At 40.1% G+C, this 16877-nt stretch overlaps 1 protein-coding gene and 1 long non-coding RNA gene across 4 annotated transcripts in view; one reads left to right on the top strand and one right to left on the bottom strand.

Moving 5' to 3' along the window:
- Nucleotides 1-16877, bottom strand: part of LOC138752655 (uncharacterized) — a 104421-nt gene that overhangs the window by 47699 nt on the left and 39845 nt on the right. The gene's annotated exons all lie outside the window — the stretch shown is intronic.
- The window catches only part of LOC138752637 (adenylate cyclase type 1-like), a 288403-nt gene that overhangs the window by 236440 nt on the left and 35086 nt on the right, over nt 1-16877 (top strand). For both annotated transcript variants that reach the window (XM_069915391.1, XM_069915395.1), the window contains exons 15-16: nt 7431-7577; nt 7677-7775. In XM_069915391.1, coding sequence (XP_069771492.1) covers nt 7431-7577; nt 7677-7775 — 246 coding nt within the window. The remainder of the gene's footprint in view (nt 1-7430; nt 7578-7676; nt 7776-16877) is intronic.

Below are 16877 nucleotides of genomic sequence, written 5' to 3'. Positions count from 1 at the left end.
ATCCAGTTTATAATTGACTGTCTTTTGCCTCTTTTCCTTAAAGAGCGAGTAATACTTGCAATTTACCAACCCTCTGGAACCATTCCCAACTCAAGTTATTCCTGAAAGATCACTGCTAATGCATTCACAATCCCTTCAGTGACAACTTTCACAACCCTGGAGTGCAGCCTATCTAGCCCAGGTGACTTATCCCCCTTCAACTTCCCAAATACCTTCTGCTTAGTAATAATAACTACACTCACTTCTGCCCCCTGTCTCTCTCAAATTTCTAGCATGTCACTGGTGTCTTCTGCAGTGAAGTCTAATACAAAATACCTGTTCACTTCATCTGGCATTTTTTTGTGCCCCAATTTCACCCCTCAAGCATTTGATGTCCACTTTTGTTTCTTTTTCACTCTATATATCTGGAATATTTAGTTTCCCCCTTTTATGTTTTTGGCGAGCTTTATATTTTATTTATCCTCCCCTTTTGCTTTTTTAGTTATCTTCAGTTGGTTTTTGAAATCTTCCCAGGCCTCTGGCTTCAAGATATTTTTTGCTAAACTGTATGATCAAGTCATCGGCCTAAGCCAATGTGTTTTGTTCATGTCCTACTTAACCTTTATTATCTGTGTAAATATCTCTCGCATGTTGTAATTGTACCCATCTCTGGCAGCTCATTCCACATACCTACCACCTTTGTTAAATGCCCCTCAGGTCCTTTTTAAAATTTCCCTTTCACACTAAATCTATAACCTTTCGATTTAGACTTCTTGACCCTGGGAAAAAAGACAATCAGTATTTTCTTTATCTGTGCCCCTTGTGATTGCCTATACTTCCGAAAGTCCCCACGCATTCCCCTATAAAAGTCCCAATCTGTTCGGGCTCTATGTATAAATCAAGCTCTTCAGTTGCAGTAACACCCACATGAATATTCCTGCACCCTTTCCAGTTTACTAACATCCTTCCTATAATATGGTAAGCTGAGCTACACTTATGACATTCTAGAAGTGGTCTCACTAACATCTGGTAGAATTAATATATGATGTCCTACCTCTTGTACTCAGAACTATTTTACTGATGAAGACAAGCTTGCCAAACACCTTTCACAACCTGTGTCACCACTTTTAGGGAACCATGTACATGGAGTCCAAGCCCTAGAGAGTTCCAGTAAATTTCTCCAGGTCCCTACTGCAGTGAACTGGGATGCATTGATAGTGTGTTGCACTGATGGCTGGCCCCACCTCCCGGCTCCGACTCCATCTGCTCACTTATAACCCTGGCTTCCTGCCTAAATCCAGAACCCTTCTGGAGATGACTGTGAGACCCTACCCTCAGTTATAAGCTAATAAAAGTGTTTTATTTCCCTTCAGTCATATGCTATAATTTTATTAGCTTATTCCCTAAACGATGGAAGCACGACTCAAGCCAGGTATGCAATTGATAGACCCTCTGTCCCCCCGACGTGGCTAAGGATTTCACGATTGGCTAGACTGCTTCCAGGCCTACCTGAACGCGACCAGAGACATCATCCACACCAATGAACTCAGGAGGTCCGCACTCTTATTGAGGGTAGGAACAAAAGTGTATGCAATCATCTAAGACTGCTCCACATATGATGCAGCTATCGAAGCATTGAAGGCTAGGTAGCTGAAGTTGCAGAACGAGGTCCTAGCGAGGCACTGACTTGCTCTACATAGCCATCCACCAGGAGAGATCATCGATGACTACCTGCTGGATCTGTGGACGCTTGCCAGGAAGTGTAGGTACAAAATGGCTATGGGCCACGTTCGTGAGGAAGAACAGATCCGGGACACTCGAGTCATGAGGGTCCACTTGAGGTACATGAGACTGTGACTACTTGAGTCGGGAAAGAAGGACCTGGCTAGCTATGTTGAACTGGCCAAATCATTGGAACAGGCTAAGCTTGAGAACAATGGCCTCGAAGCTAGTAAGCTTGCTCACCTAAGTGACCCCTTCGAAGGACGAGCTGCTCCCACTACCCCTGTCCTAATATCAACTGCTTCCTGTGCCAGGGAGCGTTCCTGAGCTAAGGAGTGCTTTTTCTGTGGCAAGAGCCAGCATCCCCAATCTTATTGTCTAGCTAAAGACTCCGTATGTTCCAGCTGTGGCAAGAAAAGACATTGGGCAAGGGTTTGTCATGTGAGGGGAAGCCCGGGGAAGTCTGTGACCTGCACCGCTCCCAAATCTGATTCCAGACAAGCTGTCTGCCTCAAACCCACTTGCTCCACGACACGCCAGCGAAGGGTGGCAGTGGCAGGGAGGAAACAGCATTAAACGACTTAGCAACAATCTTGCCGTGACTCAAATTCAAACTCAACACCATCATCGTCGGAGGAAGAAGGAGGGAGCCGTTTTGCTGCACCACGAGGTCGACACCATCTTACCCACGCAGGGCAACCCAGGATTGTGGGGGCCACTTGACTGATGAGCATGGAGTCTTTGGGGACGTAGCCTCGATGGTTTTAGATCAGGACAGATCTCACAAGCTCAGCAACTCAATAGTGACCGTGAAGGTAAATGGACATTCCACTAAATGCCTAATCGACACGGGCTCTACTGAAAGCTGCATAGACTCATGGGCTGTGCAAAAATACAATCTGAAAATATACTTTTCCAAGTGGAAAGCGATGCATAAGACGTAGCCCTGGCCACTACCCTCAACCAGGCGGGCAGGCAGGTTGCATTTTTTTCCTCATACAAAGCCACGAGCTCTGGAACTCATCTGTGGAAAAGGAGGCTCAAGCCAGTGTTGAAGCCATAAGGCACTGAAGACACTACCTGGCTGGCAGAAGATTTATAATCTTCATTGACCAGTGTTCGGTCGTATTCATGTTCAATAATGTGAAAAGGGGAAAATTCAAGAATGACAAGATTGCTAGGTGGAGGATTGAACTCTCCACCTACAATTATGACATTGCCTATAGGCCAGGAGCCCTTAATGACACTTCAGATGCCTTATCCAGAGGAAGTTGTGCCTCTGCACACACTGACCAACTGCGGTCTCTGCATAACGAACTCTGCCATCCAGGGGTCATTTTGTCAAGGTGCGCAATCTGCCCTACTCTACAGAAGATGTCAGAGAAATGATCAGGTCTTTCCAGGTCTGCATGGAGTGCAAGCTGCACTTCTACCGCCCCACAAAGGCGCACCTGATCAAATCATCCAGTCCCTTCAAACAGCTCAGTGTTAATTTTAAGGGACTTCTCCCCTCCAAGGACAGGAATACATTCTTCCTCTCTGTCATTGACGAGTACTGCCACTTCCCATTCGCTATTCCATGCCCAGACATGTCCACTTCATCACTCATAAAGGCCCTAGACTCCATTTTCACCCTGTTCGGGTATCCCAGCTATATTCATAGCAACTGGGACTCAGCCTTTATGGGTGACGAGCTATGTCAGTACCTGGTGGTGAGGGGTCTCATGTCTAGCAGGTCTACTAGCTACAACCCCCAGGGGAATGGGCAGGTTGAAAAGAAGAATGCCATGGTTTGGGAGGCTGTCAAACTGGCCCTGAAGTGAAAAGGCCTTCCAGACTCACGCTGGCAGGAAGTCCTCCCTATAGCGCTCCATTCCATCCAGTTGCTACTGTGTATCACGACGAATGCTGCTTCTCTTGAGCTCCTATTCAATTTCAAAAGAAATACACTCCCAACCTGGTTCAACACTCCTGGTCCGGTCTTTCTCAGGAAGCACGTGAGGAGAAGCAAGAATGACCCCCTGGTGGAAAGGGTGAAACTGCTAGCACATACGGCTATGTGGAGTACCCAGATGGCAGGGAGGACACTGTCTCCATCAGGGACCTGGCATCCACCGGAACAGAGGGTCCATTTCCTCAAGTACCCTGCAAACCACAGAGCTCATTCTCGCCACCCCCAGTCACGGCCTTAGAGGATCCAGTTCAGGAGGAAAGTGCATCTCCCTTCACCATCCTACCTCACAAGGGGACCAGGAGACCCAAGGAGTCCAAGGCCCTTCAGTGCTAAGGCGCTCAACCAGGATCTCCAGAACCCGGACCACTTAAATCTGTAAATTTGTAAATAACTGTATATTTTTCAACCTTTTTTTTTCTGAACCCATGTTCTCTGTCTTCATTCACAGACCCTAAATTCTACAGGAAGGGGTGAATGCAGTGAACTGGGATTCTCTGGTAGTGTGTGGTGCTGATGGCTAGTGTCGCCCCATCTGCTCACATAGAACCCTGATTTCCTGCCTAAACCCAGAACCCTTCTGAAGACTACTGTGAAACCCTATCCATAGTTATACGCTAATAAAAGCATTTGTTCTCCCTCCAATCGTGAGAGTTTTTATTCATGCTGCACCAACCAATCGCTATGTGAAGTGCTGAGTGACTGAAAATGGTTCCCCTTCTGATGGATTTTGCCCCGGTTGTTAGAATTCATCCATTACACATTAATGGGGCCAAGTTCAACATAATAGTTGACCTGGTGACAAAGATTTGTCATTTAGGAACAACTTAATCTAATTTCTCACACTACACTCCAAAAGAAATATTTCACAATAAATCATACTCAACAGCATCTCACACTAAGTGTGCTTATTGAATTTCTAAAGTAACCAGAAACGATTATTATCCTATCTTCTACTGTTTAAAGTGCATTTTCACTTGCTTAGCACTGGAATTGACAGAGCTGCATAAATAAACTTCAAACCTGTTTCCCCCAAGAGTTCCTGTACCCTGACTGCCTGGTAATTACCTTTATCCTTTTTTGGCTTTTGTTTTTTTAGCAGCAGAGCTTAAAATTGGAAATACTTATTGAGATACATGTTCAGGTTTATTTTATAAATATAAAACTGCTTTATTAGTGCCTTTCACTGTTATCTGAAGCATTGCTGTAACTTTGGAGACCTCCAGTGGATCAATGCTGTAACCACACAACATCAACCAACTGCCTTCTGTTGGAGCAGTAATGAGGGAAACTAAAGACATATTATCAGTGAATCTGACTCCCCAATCAGCAGTTACTGGCAGAACTGTTGGGTCTCATATTCACCTACTCACTCCAAAATGGACTCTGCAGAGAAATATCACTGGAACATCTATGTCAATTGGAAGTGGTAATCAGAAAGTACCTTGCCAGCCAACCAGTCGTGAGGCCAACATACCCTCATCCTAGCCTTGGCCAGAGACCTTTGGCCATGGTCTAGGTCCCACTCAAATAGAGGTCTCAGCCATTTAGTTGGGTCAAAGGATAGCACACAATCTGCTGGAGAAACTCAGAAAGTCAAGCAAGATCAGTGGGAGAGAAAGTCTGTTGCATGTCAGAGCTCTTCATCAGGAGGACGGACTCCATCCCTCAATGTTGAAGAGTTCACCTCTCCCACTCCTGCTGCTTGACTCTCTCCGTTCTTCCAACAGATTGTGTGTTGCTTCAGATTCCAGCATCTGCAACCTCTGGTGTATCCTGAGATCGAGGGGGTTTTGTTTCCATGTGTAAGGTGAAAGTATTGGAGGGATGGCTTGCTGATATTGATCTGGACAGTTTGTAACCACCTGTATTCTTCCACCAAAGCCACTTCCTCACTTGGCTACAGGGAGGTGGGATTTACAAGACACTTCATTGGCAGGTGACTCCCTAACCTCAAACCCTTCCTCCCACCCCCCCCCCCCCCCCACACCCAAGATACTCTGAAACCTCTGAATGGCTGAGTTCACTAATTGAGTGAATCTCAGCCCATCTCCAAGGTCTCAGCTGAGTTGATTTCGAGGGTTATAAAGTAGGTTGGGCTTAGGTGTGGTTGGCTTGTCTAAAACAGTTAAATAAAATTAAGTTATTTTCCAAATATTTTTAAAATGTACTTAACAACTTTATAATTTCCACATTTCACTATCTGATTGTTCTCGGCAGTGTCTTTTTGGTATGGGTAGGTGGATATGAAACCACTCCCCAACCCAAAAGGAACATAGCAGAGAGAAGTCCTGATGGAGTCCATGTCAATCACCTGTGAAATGAAGGAAGTGACATCTTCAGCAAAGGTTTGGATGCATCATGTGATCGTCCTCACAACCCAATGATTACAAGAGACTGCTACACTTTGTCAGAAGTTTGTAGGTTTGCAGATGTTTCCTGAATGGTAAATATTGTAGTCATGACTGCAAGGTGATGATGGATAAGATCTTCAGGCCCATGAGGAAAATATTGCATTTAAGATTTTAATGTTAAATACTTCATGCAAGAATCGACAATCCAAAATATACTTAATGCTCCCCACCACTGAGAACATATTTAGGGAACACAGCTGGCAGAGAGTAGCACCAATCATCAAGGATCCAGATCACCCAGAACACAAACTTTTCTCGCTATTACCGTCAGGAAAGAGGTGTAGGTGCCACAAGACTCGTACCATCACATTCACAAACAGCTGCTACCCCTCCACTGTCAGACTCCTCAACAACAAACTCAATCAGGGACTTGTGGAAAGACCCTCACTTCTCTCTCTCTGTATTGCAGTTAGTTTGTTTACATTTCTTTATTTGTTTACATGTATACAAATCCTCTTTTGTACAGTTAATTTGCATTACCAATAAGTGGTCATTCTTCCTTGTCCGCAGGAAAAAGAATCGATGGGTTATACACAATGTCATCTATGACAATAAATCTGAAATATAGAATGTGAAATCTGAAATTTAGCCAATTATTTTACAAGTGCAGGAAAGAGTAATATGCCAGAAATTGCACACAGTTTGGGACTTATCTGTGAACATTTTAATCTAGTCTTCATCTGATCAGCAGAGGATATATATGAAAATAGCACATACACACACACATTCTCTCTCTCACAGTTGCTCCCCTACTTATGATGGTCCAACTTATGATTCTTCAAAGTTACATGTTGCACATCCCTACTTTCAATTTTGAATTCTGATCTGTACCTGGGCTTGCGACTTACTCGTGATGCTGGGCAATTGCACCATTGCGCGAGAGCATCATACAGCATACTCTCCCACAATGATGACTCAACCACGTTCAAAGAGTCTGGCTATAAACCATCAAGTGTCGATGACGCAGACCGTTCAACGAGCTATTCTCGTCAGAAGAGAGTGAAATTGATGCCTGTTGTTTTACCATCCTCACCATCCAGCAATTAATTTTAGTTCAGTGCTAAGATTCTTCATGCCCAGTGTGCTTTCAGCTGTGTACATTAATAGTTTATTCTTCCAGCGTGGAATAAATGTATTCAAAATATAATTATAAAAAGTGGTAGGTGCAGTATTCTTTTTAGACTTACAATGGGATTGCTGGAACATGTAACCCCATCAATATGTATAGATATTTATCTATCTATATATCTAGATAGATAAATAGCTGTCTATAGATATAGATATACAGTAGCTATATTGTTTCCTCCTCAGTTATTCACTTTTTGTAATGTTAAATTTAAACCTCTACATGTTGTTCATTGCAGGATCTCTACTACCAGTCATATTCACAAGTGGGTGTGATGTTTGCCTCAATTCCCAATTTTAATGACTTTTATATTGAACTAGATGGTAATAACATGGGAGTTGAATGTTTGCGCCTCTTGAATGAAATAATAGCTGACTTTGATGAGGTACATTTAATTCTTTATTACTCAATATATCTTCATTTTATAAAATTTTTGGACACTGTACTTATCAATGTAGTATATATCTTTCTTTTGGTACTAAAGCTAATGGACAAAGACTGCTACAAGGACATAGAGAAAATCAAAACAATTGGGAGTACTTACATGGGAGCAGTTGGACTTGTACCTACAACTGGAACCAAGGTGAGTATTCAGGCCATAAGTTATCCTGTGAATGGTGAGGTACACATAGAAAATGAACTGATCAAAAAGTAGTACCTCCTTTCCAATGTGAGGAAACACTTGAATTTTGTGTTAGCAATGGTGAACCATTTTCTCAGTTTTATACTGCAGCAAATTGAACTCTTCTTTCCTTTTATATTAAAGGGTGTTACCATTTATATAAATCTCAAATAGAACACGTACAAGCAGAAACAAGTGACCAGCAATCTGTCATGTTCCACCACTGCAGTGATAAATTGTTATTGTTCAGTTTCAAATATGTTTGGATTCTAAATGTCAGTTCTTCAGAAAAACAAATGTGCTTGAAATGTGTTATTGCACTACTAGTTTCATACTTAAGATTGCATTGCATTGTTATTGAAACAGAATTGAAAAGGAAAGTGCAAAGCTAAGCAGGTCATTCAAAATATAAAGCATTACTCATAGACAGCTATTCCTCATCAATGTTAGAACTGTATTGCAGAGGGAGACAGAAAGAAAAGTGGGAATAAACCAACAGCACCCATCAAGAGAACATGACTGTTCTTTTTGTATTTGGAATTATTGTTCAAGACTGGAATATATAATAAGTAGACAATGTTTGAAAAAGAACAATGAGAGTGAAGCAAAGAATATTATAACCACTTAATAGCAAAGGAGATCAAATTTTGAACGGAATATTGTGTGCATTTCTGGTCTCTATGGCAAGGATATGGCTGCGCAGGAGAAACTACACATCAGGATGATTTGTTATGGGGAGAGATTGGATAGTCTTGGTTTGTTCTCCCTGGAGAAAAGGAGGCTGACAGAGAGCCTGACCAAGGTGTATAAATTATTACTGGCACTGATAGGGTATGTAAAACAAGAGGATATTGATTTGAGGCAAGAGGAAGGAGATTTGAAAGGATTTTTTTTACATAGAGTAGTTGATACAAAATTATCAAAGGAGGTGATAGAATCAGAAATATTTTAGTAATAAAGTAATTTAAATTGGCATTTTATCAGGCAAACATTGAAGGATGTAGACTAATGAGGGGAAACATGTTGGGATTGATGTAAACAGAAAGACCCATTTCTTGTAGTGCAAAAGCATGACCAGATTCACAGGCATATAGTTTAAATAGTTAACATGATTTCCACATGTTACTCATTTAACCATCTATATTCCTTTGTTAGTCAGTTCCCCTGTCTTGTCAACCCTTCTCAATCCTATGTGTGATTGCTGTCTAATACACAAAAGTGCAGGAGAAACTCAGCAGATCACATAGCATTATTTATAGCAAAGAAATATCCCAACATTAATATTGCTTGACAAAGGGCTCAGTCCCAAACTGTTGGTGATATTTGTTTGCCATAAAGAATACTGCGTGATCTGCTGAATTTTCCCAGCACCTTTGTATATTAAACTACAATCATAGTGTCTTCTGCAGACTTTCTTGTTTAACTACGAATGCTGTCTGCTGTTTGCAGAGTATACTGGGACCAAGGATGGGTCTGGGGCTGAAGTGAGAAGCAAAAGGACCAATAGTTGGAAGACCTGATGGAAGCATGGGTGAATATTGCGATCACTAGGGAGCAGGACTGGAGTAATTGTGTAGAGGCAGGATTATAACATGACTGAAAGTGTTCAAGATCATTCTGGGATGGGGGGGGGGGATGGAGGAGGAGTGGATGAAAGAGGGAAAGAAAACATGTAGGGGATAAGCATGGGATATACTATAGTGTTAAGTGATATCATTATTTATGAGTCAGACTCTGAAACTGCGTTATTTGTTTTCTGCTGCATTTCCAGAATAAAATAAGGTGAATAGAAATGATATTTAAGTGATAGTTAATGGTTCAAATATCGAGAAATCATCTTTCACATGTGCCCTTAAATGTAGCCTATCTCCATTCTTTCTCACATCACCCACATCCATTGGTTATCCCAACTCTCCTAATATGGACACACTGACATGCCAAATTGTTGACGGGCCATCTATTCTCACCATCTCCAATACATTGTGATCTAATAAGCAGTTGCTTCTGGACAATGAGGAAAGTGTAGAGTTTATTTTTTATTTGCCCTTGTTACCTCCTCCTAATTGACTCTCAGAAATGCTCAAGAGATTGAATTTTAATTACTTGGGCCTCAGGGACAATCCTGAAGAATTGGCCATCCTGCTCACAGCAGCTGACACTTCAGAAGTTTGAGAGAAAGTGTAAATACAAATGACAGCAGAACTCAAGATTCAAAGCAGATGATGGTGAGTGAAAGAGAACAGTTAAAGTGAGGGAATCTGTGTGGGATAAAGAACAGTTTCAAGGTGAGGTCTTTAAAAGTTGCCAAAGAGATTTATGGAGGCAGTATTAGGGATGTGTGAACAAATACAAAAAAAACTTAATTTTCTGCTTTGTTTACAATTAGCAACAATGTAATTTCGAGGATTGTTCTTTTTTCCTGCACTTCTGTGTAAACACACCAGCAAATTTAAAAAGTACTTTGGTAGTTGAAGAGTCGTAACTATAAAGCTTGTGCTGACAGGTGGGATTAGGCAGGGTTTCCCTTTCTTGGTCTACTGGGCCGAGGAGACTGTTTCTGCACTGTTTCTTGCTATGACTGGCACAGAAACTGCAAGATGAATTACAATGCTTCAGTGATTCCTTTACCAAATCTTATCATTGTGTTCACTTGGACATCATTTTAGATAATAGTTTTTGGATTAACTTCTTCAAATATGTTCCTTGACATATACAAGGACTATAATGATTAAGTTTTGTTGTTGATAAGTCAACACACATTTTCAGCAACATCTGGTGTAATTTTAAATCATAAAAATGATTTTTGGAAGCTATGCTGAGCTGTTTGCTGGTCATAATGGTTGATAGGAGGGAATTCTTTTGTAAATTTGAGCAAAATAATATTCAGAAGTCTTTGAAAAGTGCCTTGAGCCGTCTTTGCATCTGAAATAAATCATTAGTTCAAAAATCCTCCATGGTAGCCTATTAACTAAGATAGGTGGAATAGTGGATAATGAAGAAGGTTTTCAAGGATTGCAGAGGGATTTGGGCTGCTTAGAAAAGTGGGCTGAAAAATGGCAGATGGAATTTAATGCTGATAAGTGTGAGGTGCTTCATTTTGGTAAGAAGAATCAGAATAGGACATATGTGGTAAATGGGAGAGCATTGAGGAATACAGAAGAGCAGAAAGATTTAGGAGTGACGGTACATCGTTCCCTGAAGGTAGAAACTCACGTGAATAGGGTGGTGAAGAAGGCTTTTAGTATGCTGGCCTTTATCAATCATTGCATGGAATATAGGAGTTGGGAGGTGATGTTGAGATTGTATAAGACGTTGGTGCGGCCTAATTTGGAGTTCTGTGTGCAGTTCTGGTCGCCTAATTATAGGAAGGATATAAACAGAGTGGAGAGAGTGCAGAGAAAGTTTACCAGAATGTTGCCTGGGTTTAAGCATCTGGAGTATGGGGAGAGATTGGACAGATTGGGTCTTTATTCTTTGGAGCGTAGAAGGTTGAGAGGGGATTTGATAGAAGTATTTAAGATTATGAAAGGGATAGACAGAATGGATGTGGATAGACTATTTCCATTAAGAGGAGGAAAGATTAAAACAAGAGGACATGAGTTAAGAATTAAGGGGCAGAGGTTTAGAGGTAACATGAGGGGGAACTTCTTTACTCAGAGAGTGGTAGCTGTGTGGAATCATCTTCCGGGAGAAATAGTGGCGGCGGAGTCAATTGTATTATTTAAGAAAAGGTTGGACAGATATATGGATGAGAAGAAGATGGAGGGTTATGGGCATTGTGCAGGGAGGTGGGACTAGAAAGGGGTGTTTGGTTCGGTGCGGACTAGAAGGGCCTAATGGCCTGTTTCCGTGCTGTAATTGTTATGTTATGTTATGTTAACAGATCATTGTAGTGATTAATTTATTTTAGACAGAGTGATACCAGCTTCAGGCAGATTATTGAAATGAAGCCATTGCAAAAGATCACAGATGATGTGGTGAAGCTAATTTATTCTTTAAAATCAAGTATCTATTGTGCTTTATGACCATGTTTATGTAAATTGAACTGGAACAAGCAAGTCCAGGCCAAATTGTTTTTTTTCTACTGACGTTGAGATGGGATCATTCTTTTATTCTCAGCCACTGAATAGATTTAGATTAACTTCAGTGATAGAATGGGACCTAATCATTGGATTGAGCAAGTTCAGATCCCATATCACTTCAGTGATAGAATGGGTCCTAATCATTGGGTTGAGCAAGTTCAGATCCCATATGGTGATTTGAATTAGAGGGTTAGCATGATAGTGCAGGAGTAACCTTGCGGATGCACACCTAAAACTGCAAAAGTGAACAGCATGTATACTTTTGATTAATTGCCAATAGTTCCACATTGGAGTTCCCCATATATTGTCAGCAAGTCTGCTCTTTCATGTAAGGGCATGCAAACTGGAAGTATCAAACATCCTAAGTGATCCTAGGTGCTCGCATTCCAACTAGGTGTTCAGTAATGGAACAAACAATTTTTCACGCTCTCCCAGCAGTTCAAGTGAGATCCACTCAGCAAACATTTGTGGCTTGGGCCTGGCATGCAGAGGAGAGGAAGTGAAAAGTGATTTACAGTTTGTGATTAATGAGTTATTTAAATATATTTGATTGTGCATAAGTATCTATAAGTATTTCCAATTCCATGGTTAGCAGACCAGTTAGGACAATGCTGTTAGAGCGCCAGTGATCGGGACCGGGGTTCAAATCCGGCACCGTCTGCAAGAAGTTTGTATGTTCTCCCTGTGTCTGTGTGGTTTTCCTCCAGATGCTCTGGTTTCCTCCCACCATTTGAAATGTACCAGGGTTGTAGGTCAATTGAGTGTAATTGGGCGACACAGGCTTGTAGGCAGAAATGGGCTGTTACCGTGCTGTATGTTTGCATTTAAAATTTTAAAGTTTTCATAAGTATGTTTTTAATTTTACGGCGATACTCAGTACTTACTGAATGTTTTTGACTTCGTGATCGTAAGAGACTCTCACAGACATATGAATGTTTTGACAGCATGGGTTCAGAATTAATCTGTTGTTAAATCATTTCTGTAAAAGGGATTTATTGTTTATGATTGGAAGGACCTGTACTCTCCAGAGCCTTATCCATTGGGTGAGAGATGGATTTTTGCATTCAACTGCACTTGATGATCTACTTTTAGTGGCGAGTCTGGACTTGTCATGTAGCTCCCTGGAAATTCTGGGCCACATGTTCAGAGATCACATTTTATATGGGCCCCTAAATTTGCTTAAAGAATAGATACCAAATTTACAACTTTACCTTGCTTATTGTGCAGTGCAAATTTGTAGATGATTCATGAATGCAGAAGTATCTATGAAACATTTACTATATTTTAATTGCCTTTGGAGGAAATAAGAATGTAATTTATAAATGTGAACCAAAGGACAAATAGTGAGAAACATATTACAAGTGTATTAATTGCACACATTCCTAAGAAATGAAGACATTTAGTGCATGGAATCATTAATTATTAGAGGTTTAAGTTAGGTTTTAATTCTGCAAGGAGCTTGTTAGAAAAAGTAGGTTAAAATGTTTGAATTGGCTGGTCTCACAACTTTGGATATGCTAAGGAAGATTGTGAAGTCAGTATTAGAGGTGAAGTTGTGAACAAATAATAAGGATTTAGGACTTGTGCTTTGTCTACCACTGGGACATTTGAAAAGAACTGAAGAAGTATTTAGCTATGTGTATGGATAACCATAACCTGCACAGCCATGGACCTAATACCAAGAGGTGGGATTAGGCCAAGATGTCTTTCTGGATCAACCAAAAAATTGTAAGACAGTAAAACCTCTGCTATCTGGTACCTACAGTGATTGGTAGATCTCAGATAAGCTAGTTTTCCAGTTGCTTGAGACTTACTTTTACAATTCCTGACTAATACACCTGCATTAAGAATAAACAATTTAAAGACAACTATACTGTACTTACACTGAACAAACTTAACTTGCATGAATCTCTAAACCTTAAAGCATTTACTTTATTTTCAGTTTCATTCTTTGAAAACATTTGACTGTCACTGCATCTACAGGTCCTCCAGCTCCATGGAGCAGCCCAAAAGGCAAAAGACATCATAATGATACCCTGTCAAGTTTAAAGATAAGGCCTTACCAGTAAAGACTGTTACTAAGCAGGGATAAGGAGACAGTTTAAGAGAGTCACCCCAAGAGTGATTGCCCTCAACCAGCTCTTCATCCTGGGCTACACCATTTTATTCAAACACAACTTTAATAGCTGCTATGAGTAAAGCCTTTCCAAGGTACTGGGCACAGAATATTTGCTCCCATCTTCATCAAAGCTTCTTGTGCTACTTCGAAAGACATTTACAATTTTAAACTTTTATTTACATTTTATTTATTCATATTTATTTAACATATTTTATTTATTTATTTTCCTCAATTTTGTTTTTGCTGGTTGTTTGAATACTAGATAACAGTAGTTTTACTTATTATGAAATTCTAATGTTCTATGATTTCATTGCTAAATATCCATGGAACTTTAAAATAGAATACCATTTATAGCATAGTTATTCATTCAGTTTCCTCAACTGTACTGCTTGAAGAAAGGTTTTAAAAGGAGCTTAAGGTGTATTCTAATATAATCTGTGAAAACCTGAAAACAGAATGCTATGGTGATTAATTTTTCATGGACATATGTGTGATCATGCCAGCTCCCAGAAGATTTAATCTTAAAAACAATGCAAAAGATCACAGAAGATGGATCTGTTGTGATACTAAGGTGTTAGTTAAAATATGCAGTCCATTGATTTGGACTGTGTTGATACAAATTGTGTTGGAAAAGGTAAGTCCAGGCCAAACTGTTTTGTTCTGTTGAAGTTGAGCTGAAATAACTAACTCAAATTGAAACTTCAATCATACATGTCACTGATGATAGAAATAAGGATTGGATTTCTTTCTTTGGCTTGGCTTCGCGGACGAAGATTTATGGAGGGGTATGTCCACGTCTGCTGCAGGCTCGTTGGTGACTGACAAGTCCGATGCGGGACAGACAGGCACGGTTGCAGTGGTTGCAAGGGAAAATTGGTGGGTTGGGGTTGGGTGTTGGGTTTTTCCACCTTTGTCTTTTGTTAGAGAGGTGGGCTCTGTGGTCTTCTTCAAAGGAGGTTGCTGCCCGCCGAACTGTGAGGCGCCAAGATGTACAGTTGGAGGCGAGATCAGCCCACTGAGAAAATGTGGATCCTATTTGAAATTGTGTTGATGCCCTGAATCATATTAGAGCAGTGGTTTAGATCTTTTTTTAACCAACTCACCTACCACCTTAAGTAATCCCTTGCTCACTACAGAGCACCTATGGCATCCTATACACAGGAAACCCCATAATGACTATGTCCCAATTCCTCTCTTGCAAAGGTACCAAGAGTAAGTAGGTCACTTTTCTCTACTGACCTGTTCAGCCATTCATTGAAATCACTCTTAATCCTCTTTCTTAGTTCTATTTGTCTCTGTTTCCTGTTAAAAATCTCAATCAATATCTTGAAAATTTGGATCGACCTATGATACAAACTAATAAAATCTTATTAATACTAACAAAGGAACAGCAATGGAAAATTGACCAGACAATGGTAAATTCAAAATAATTACATAACATTTCTTACTTATCTCTAAACTTAACTCTAGCTTAATTCACACTATGCGCAAATGTAGATATGTGTATGTGTCAAAATCCAAACCATTACAGTTTGAGTTTGTCTGAAGAGTCCATTTAAAATTTTAGTATCCAACATCTTGTGTTGCTTGAATATTTTTAAATCACACTTCAGAAGTAATTATAAAGCACTTGTAATCATTGTCTTCAGCTCTCTTTAAACTCACAAGTCTTTTGATGAGTTGTCTTTCAAAGAGGAAGTCTTGAATATTTTTAAATCACACTTCAGAAGTAATTATAAAGCACTTGTAATCATTGTCTTCAGCTCTCTTTAAACTCACAAGTCTTTTGATGAGTTGCCTTTCAAAGATGAAGTCTTCATATGAGTTTTTTCAAGTTTATGTCTTGTTAAGGTTATAGAACTGTGACCTTCAAGATGAGTTCTTTCTTAATCAAGAGCAAAGTGGTCTTACTTCTTTTAAAGCCACTTATTTTGAGTATCTCCTATGATGAGGATAATACAATACAGAATAGCATCTCCTTCTCTCTCCAGAGACTACTGTTTTACCCCTTTGTCTTTCACAGGATGGTCAATTTTCAGTCTGGTTTCTTCCAACTCATTCAAACTGTCTGATTTCTTCCGTAATATCCTTTCTCAAAATTATGTGGCACAACATCATCACTGATTCAATTTCATTTCTTCTAAAGCATCTGACCTTATCTTAGTCCAAAACTTTAGGTGTATGTTTCAGAATCATCTGCACAGGTCACTCAAATGGAAATTAAGTTTTGAAACAGCTGCCAGAATAATGATGAATGTACACAAAACTGATTTTAAGAACCATACATGTTACTTGAGTTTTCTATTAAGATCACTTCAATTCTTCTGTAGCTCTGCCTTTCCAAGACACATCGACTCCAAAAATGACCTCACTTCTAAGTGTATTGTAAATGTGATGTGATCTATGTGTGACCCTGTATGCAACCCACCAACTAATGTTACTGAGAAATATATATTTTATGACTAAAGATTAACACAAATCCATTACACCTATAATAAATAGCCATTTTTATTCTCCAATGGAAGCCCACACATATAACACCAAAATTCTACATATAAATTATTGGTTCTCGACAACTTTTTTTCATTCACATAACATCTGAAATAATCCTTTGCTAACTACAGAGCACCAATTGCATAGAATACCAGAGGTGTTCTGAGGTTAGTAAGGAGTTACTTAAGGTGGTATGTGAATGTAAATAAAAAGATTGAGAACCACTATATCTTCTACACCCAATTAAGAAAGTTAACCCAATGGGTGTTAATTATATATCCCTGGTGGTCTTCACAGCATATATAAAGGGATTCAAACCATTTATTGCTTTTGTGAAGAGAAATTCCCCCCCCCCCCCGACTAATGACT

This window comes from Narcine bancroftii, chromosome 1 (assembly GCF_036971445.1).
Source record: "Narcine bancroftii isolate sNarBan1 chromosome 1, sNarBan1.hap1, whole genome shotgun sequence".
In the NCBI taxonomy this organism is placed as follows: domain Eukaryota; kingdom Metazoa; phylum Chordata; class Chondrichthyes; order Torpediniformes; family Narcinidae; genus Narcine; species Narcine bancroftii.
The sequence above is the reverse complement of the archived record's forward strand: the minus strand, read 5'-3'. Positions and strand labels throughout refer to the sequence as shown.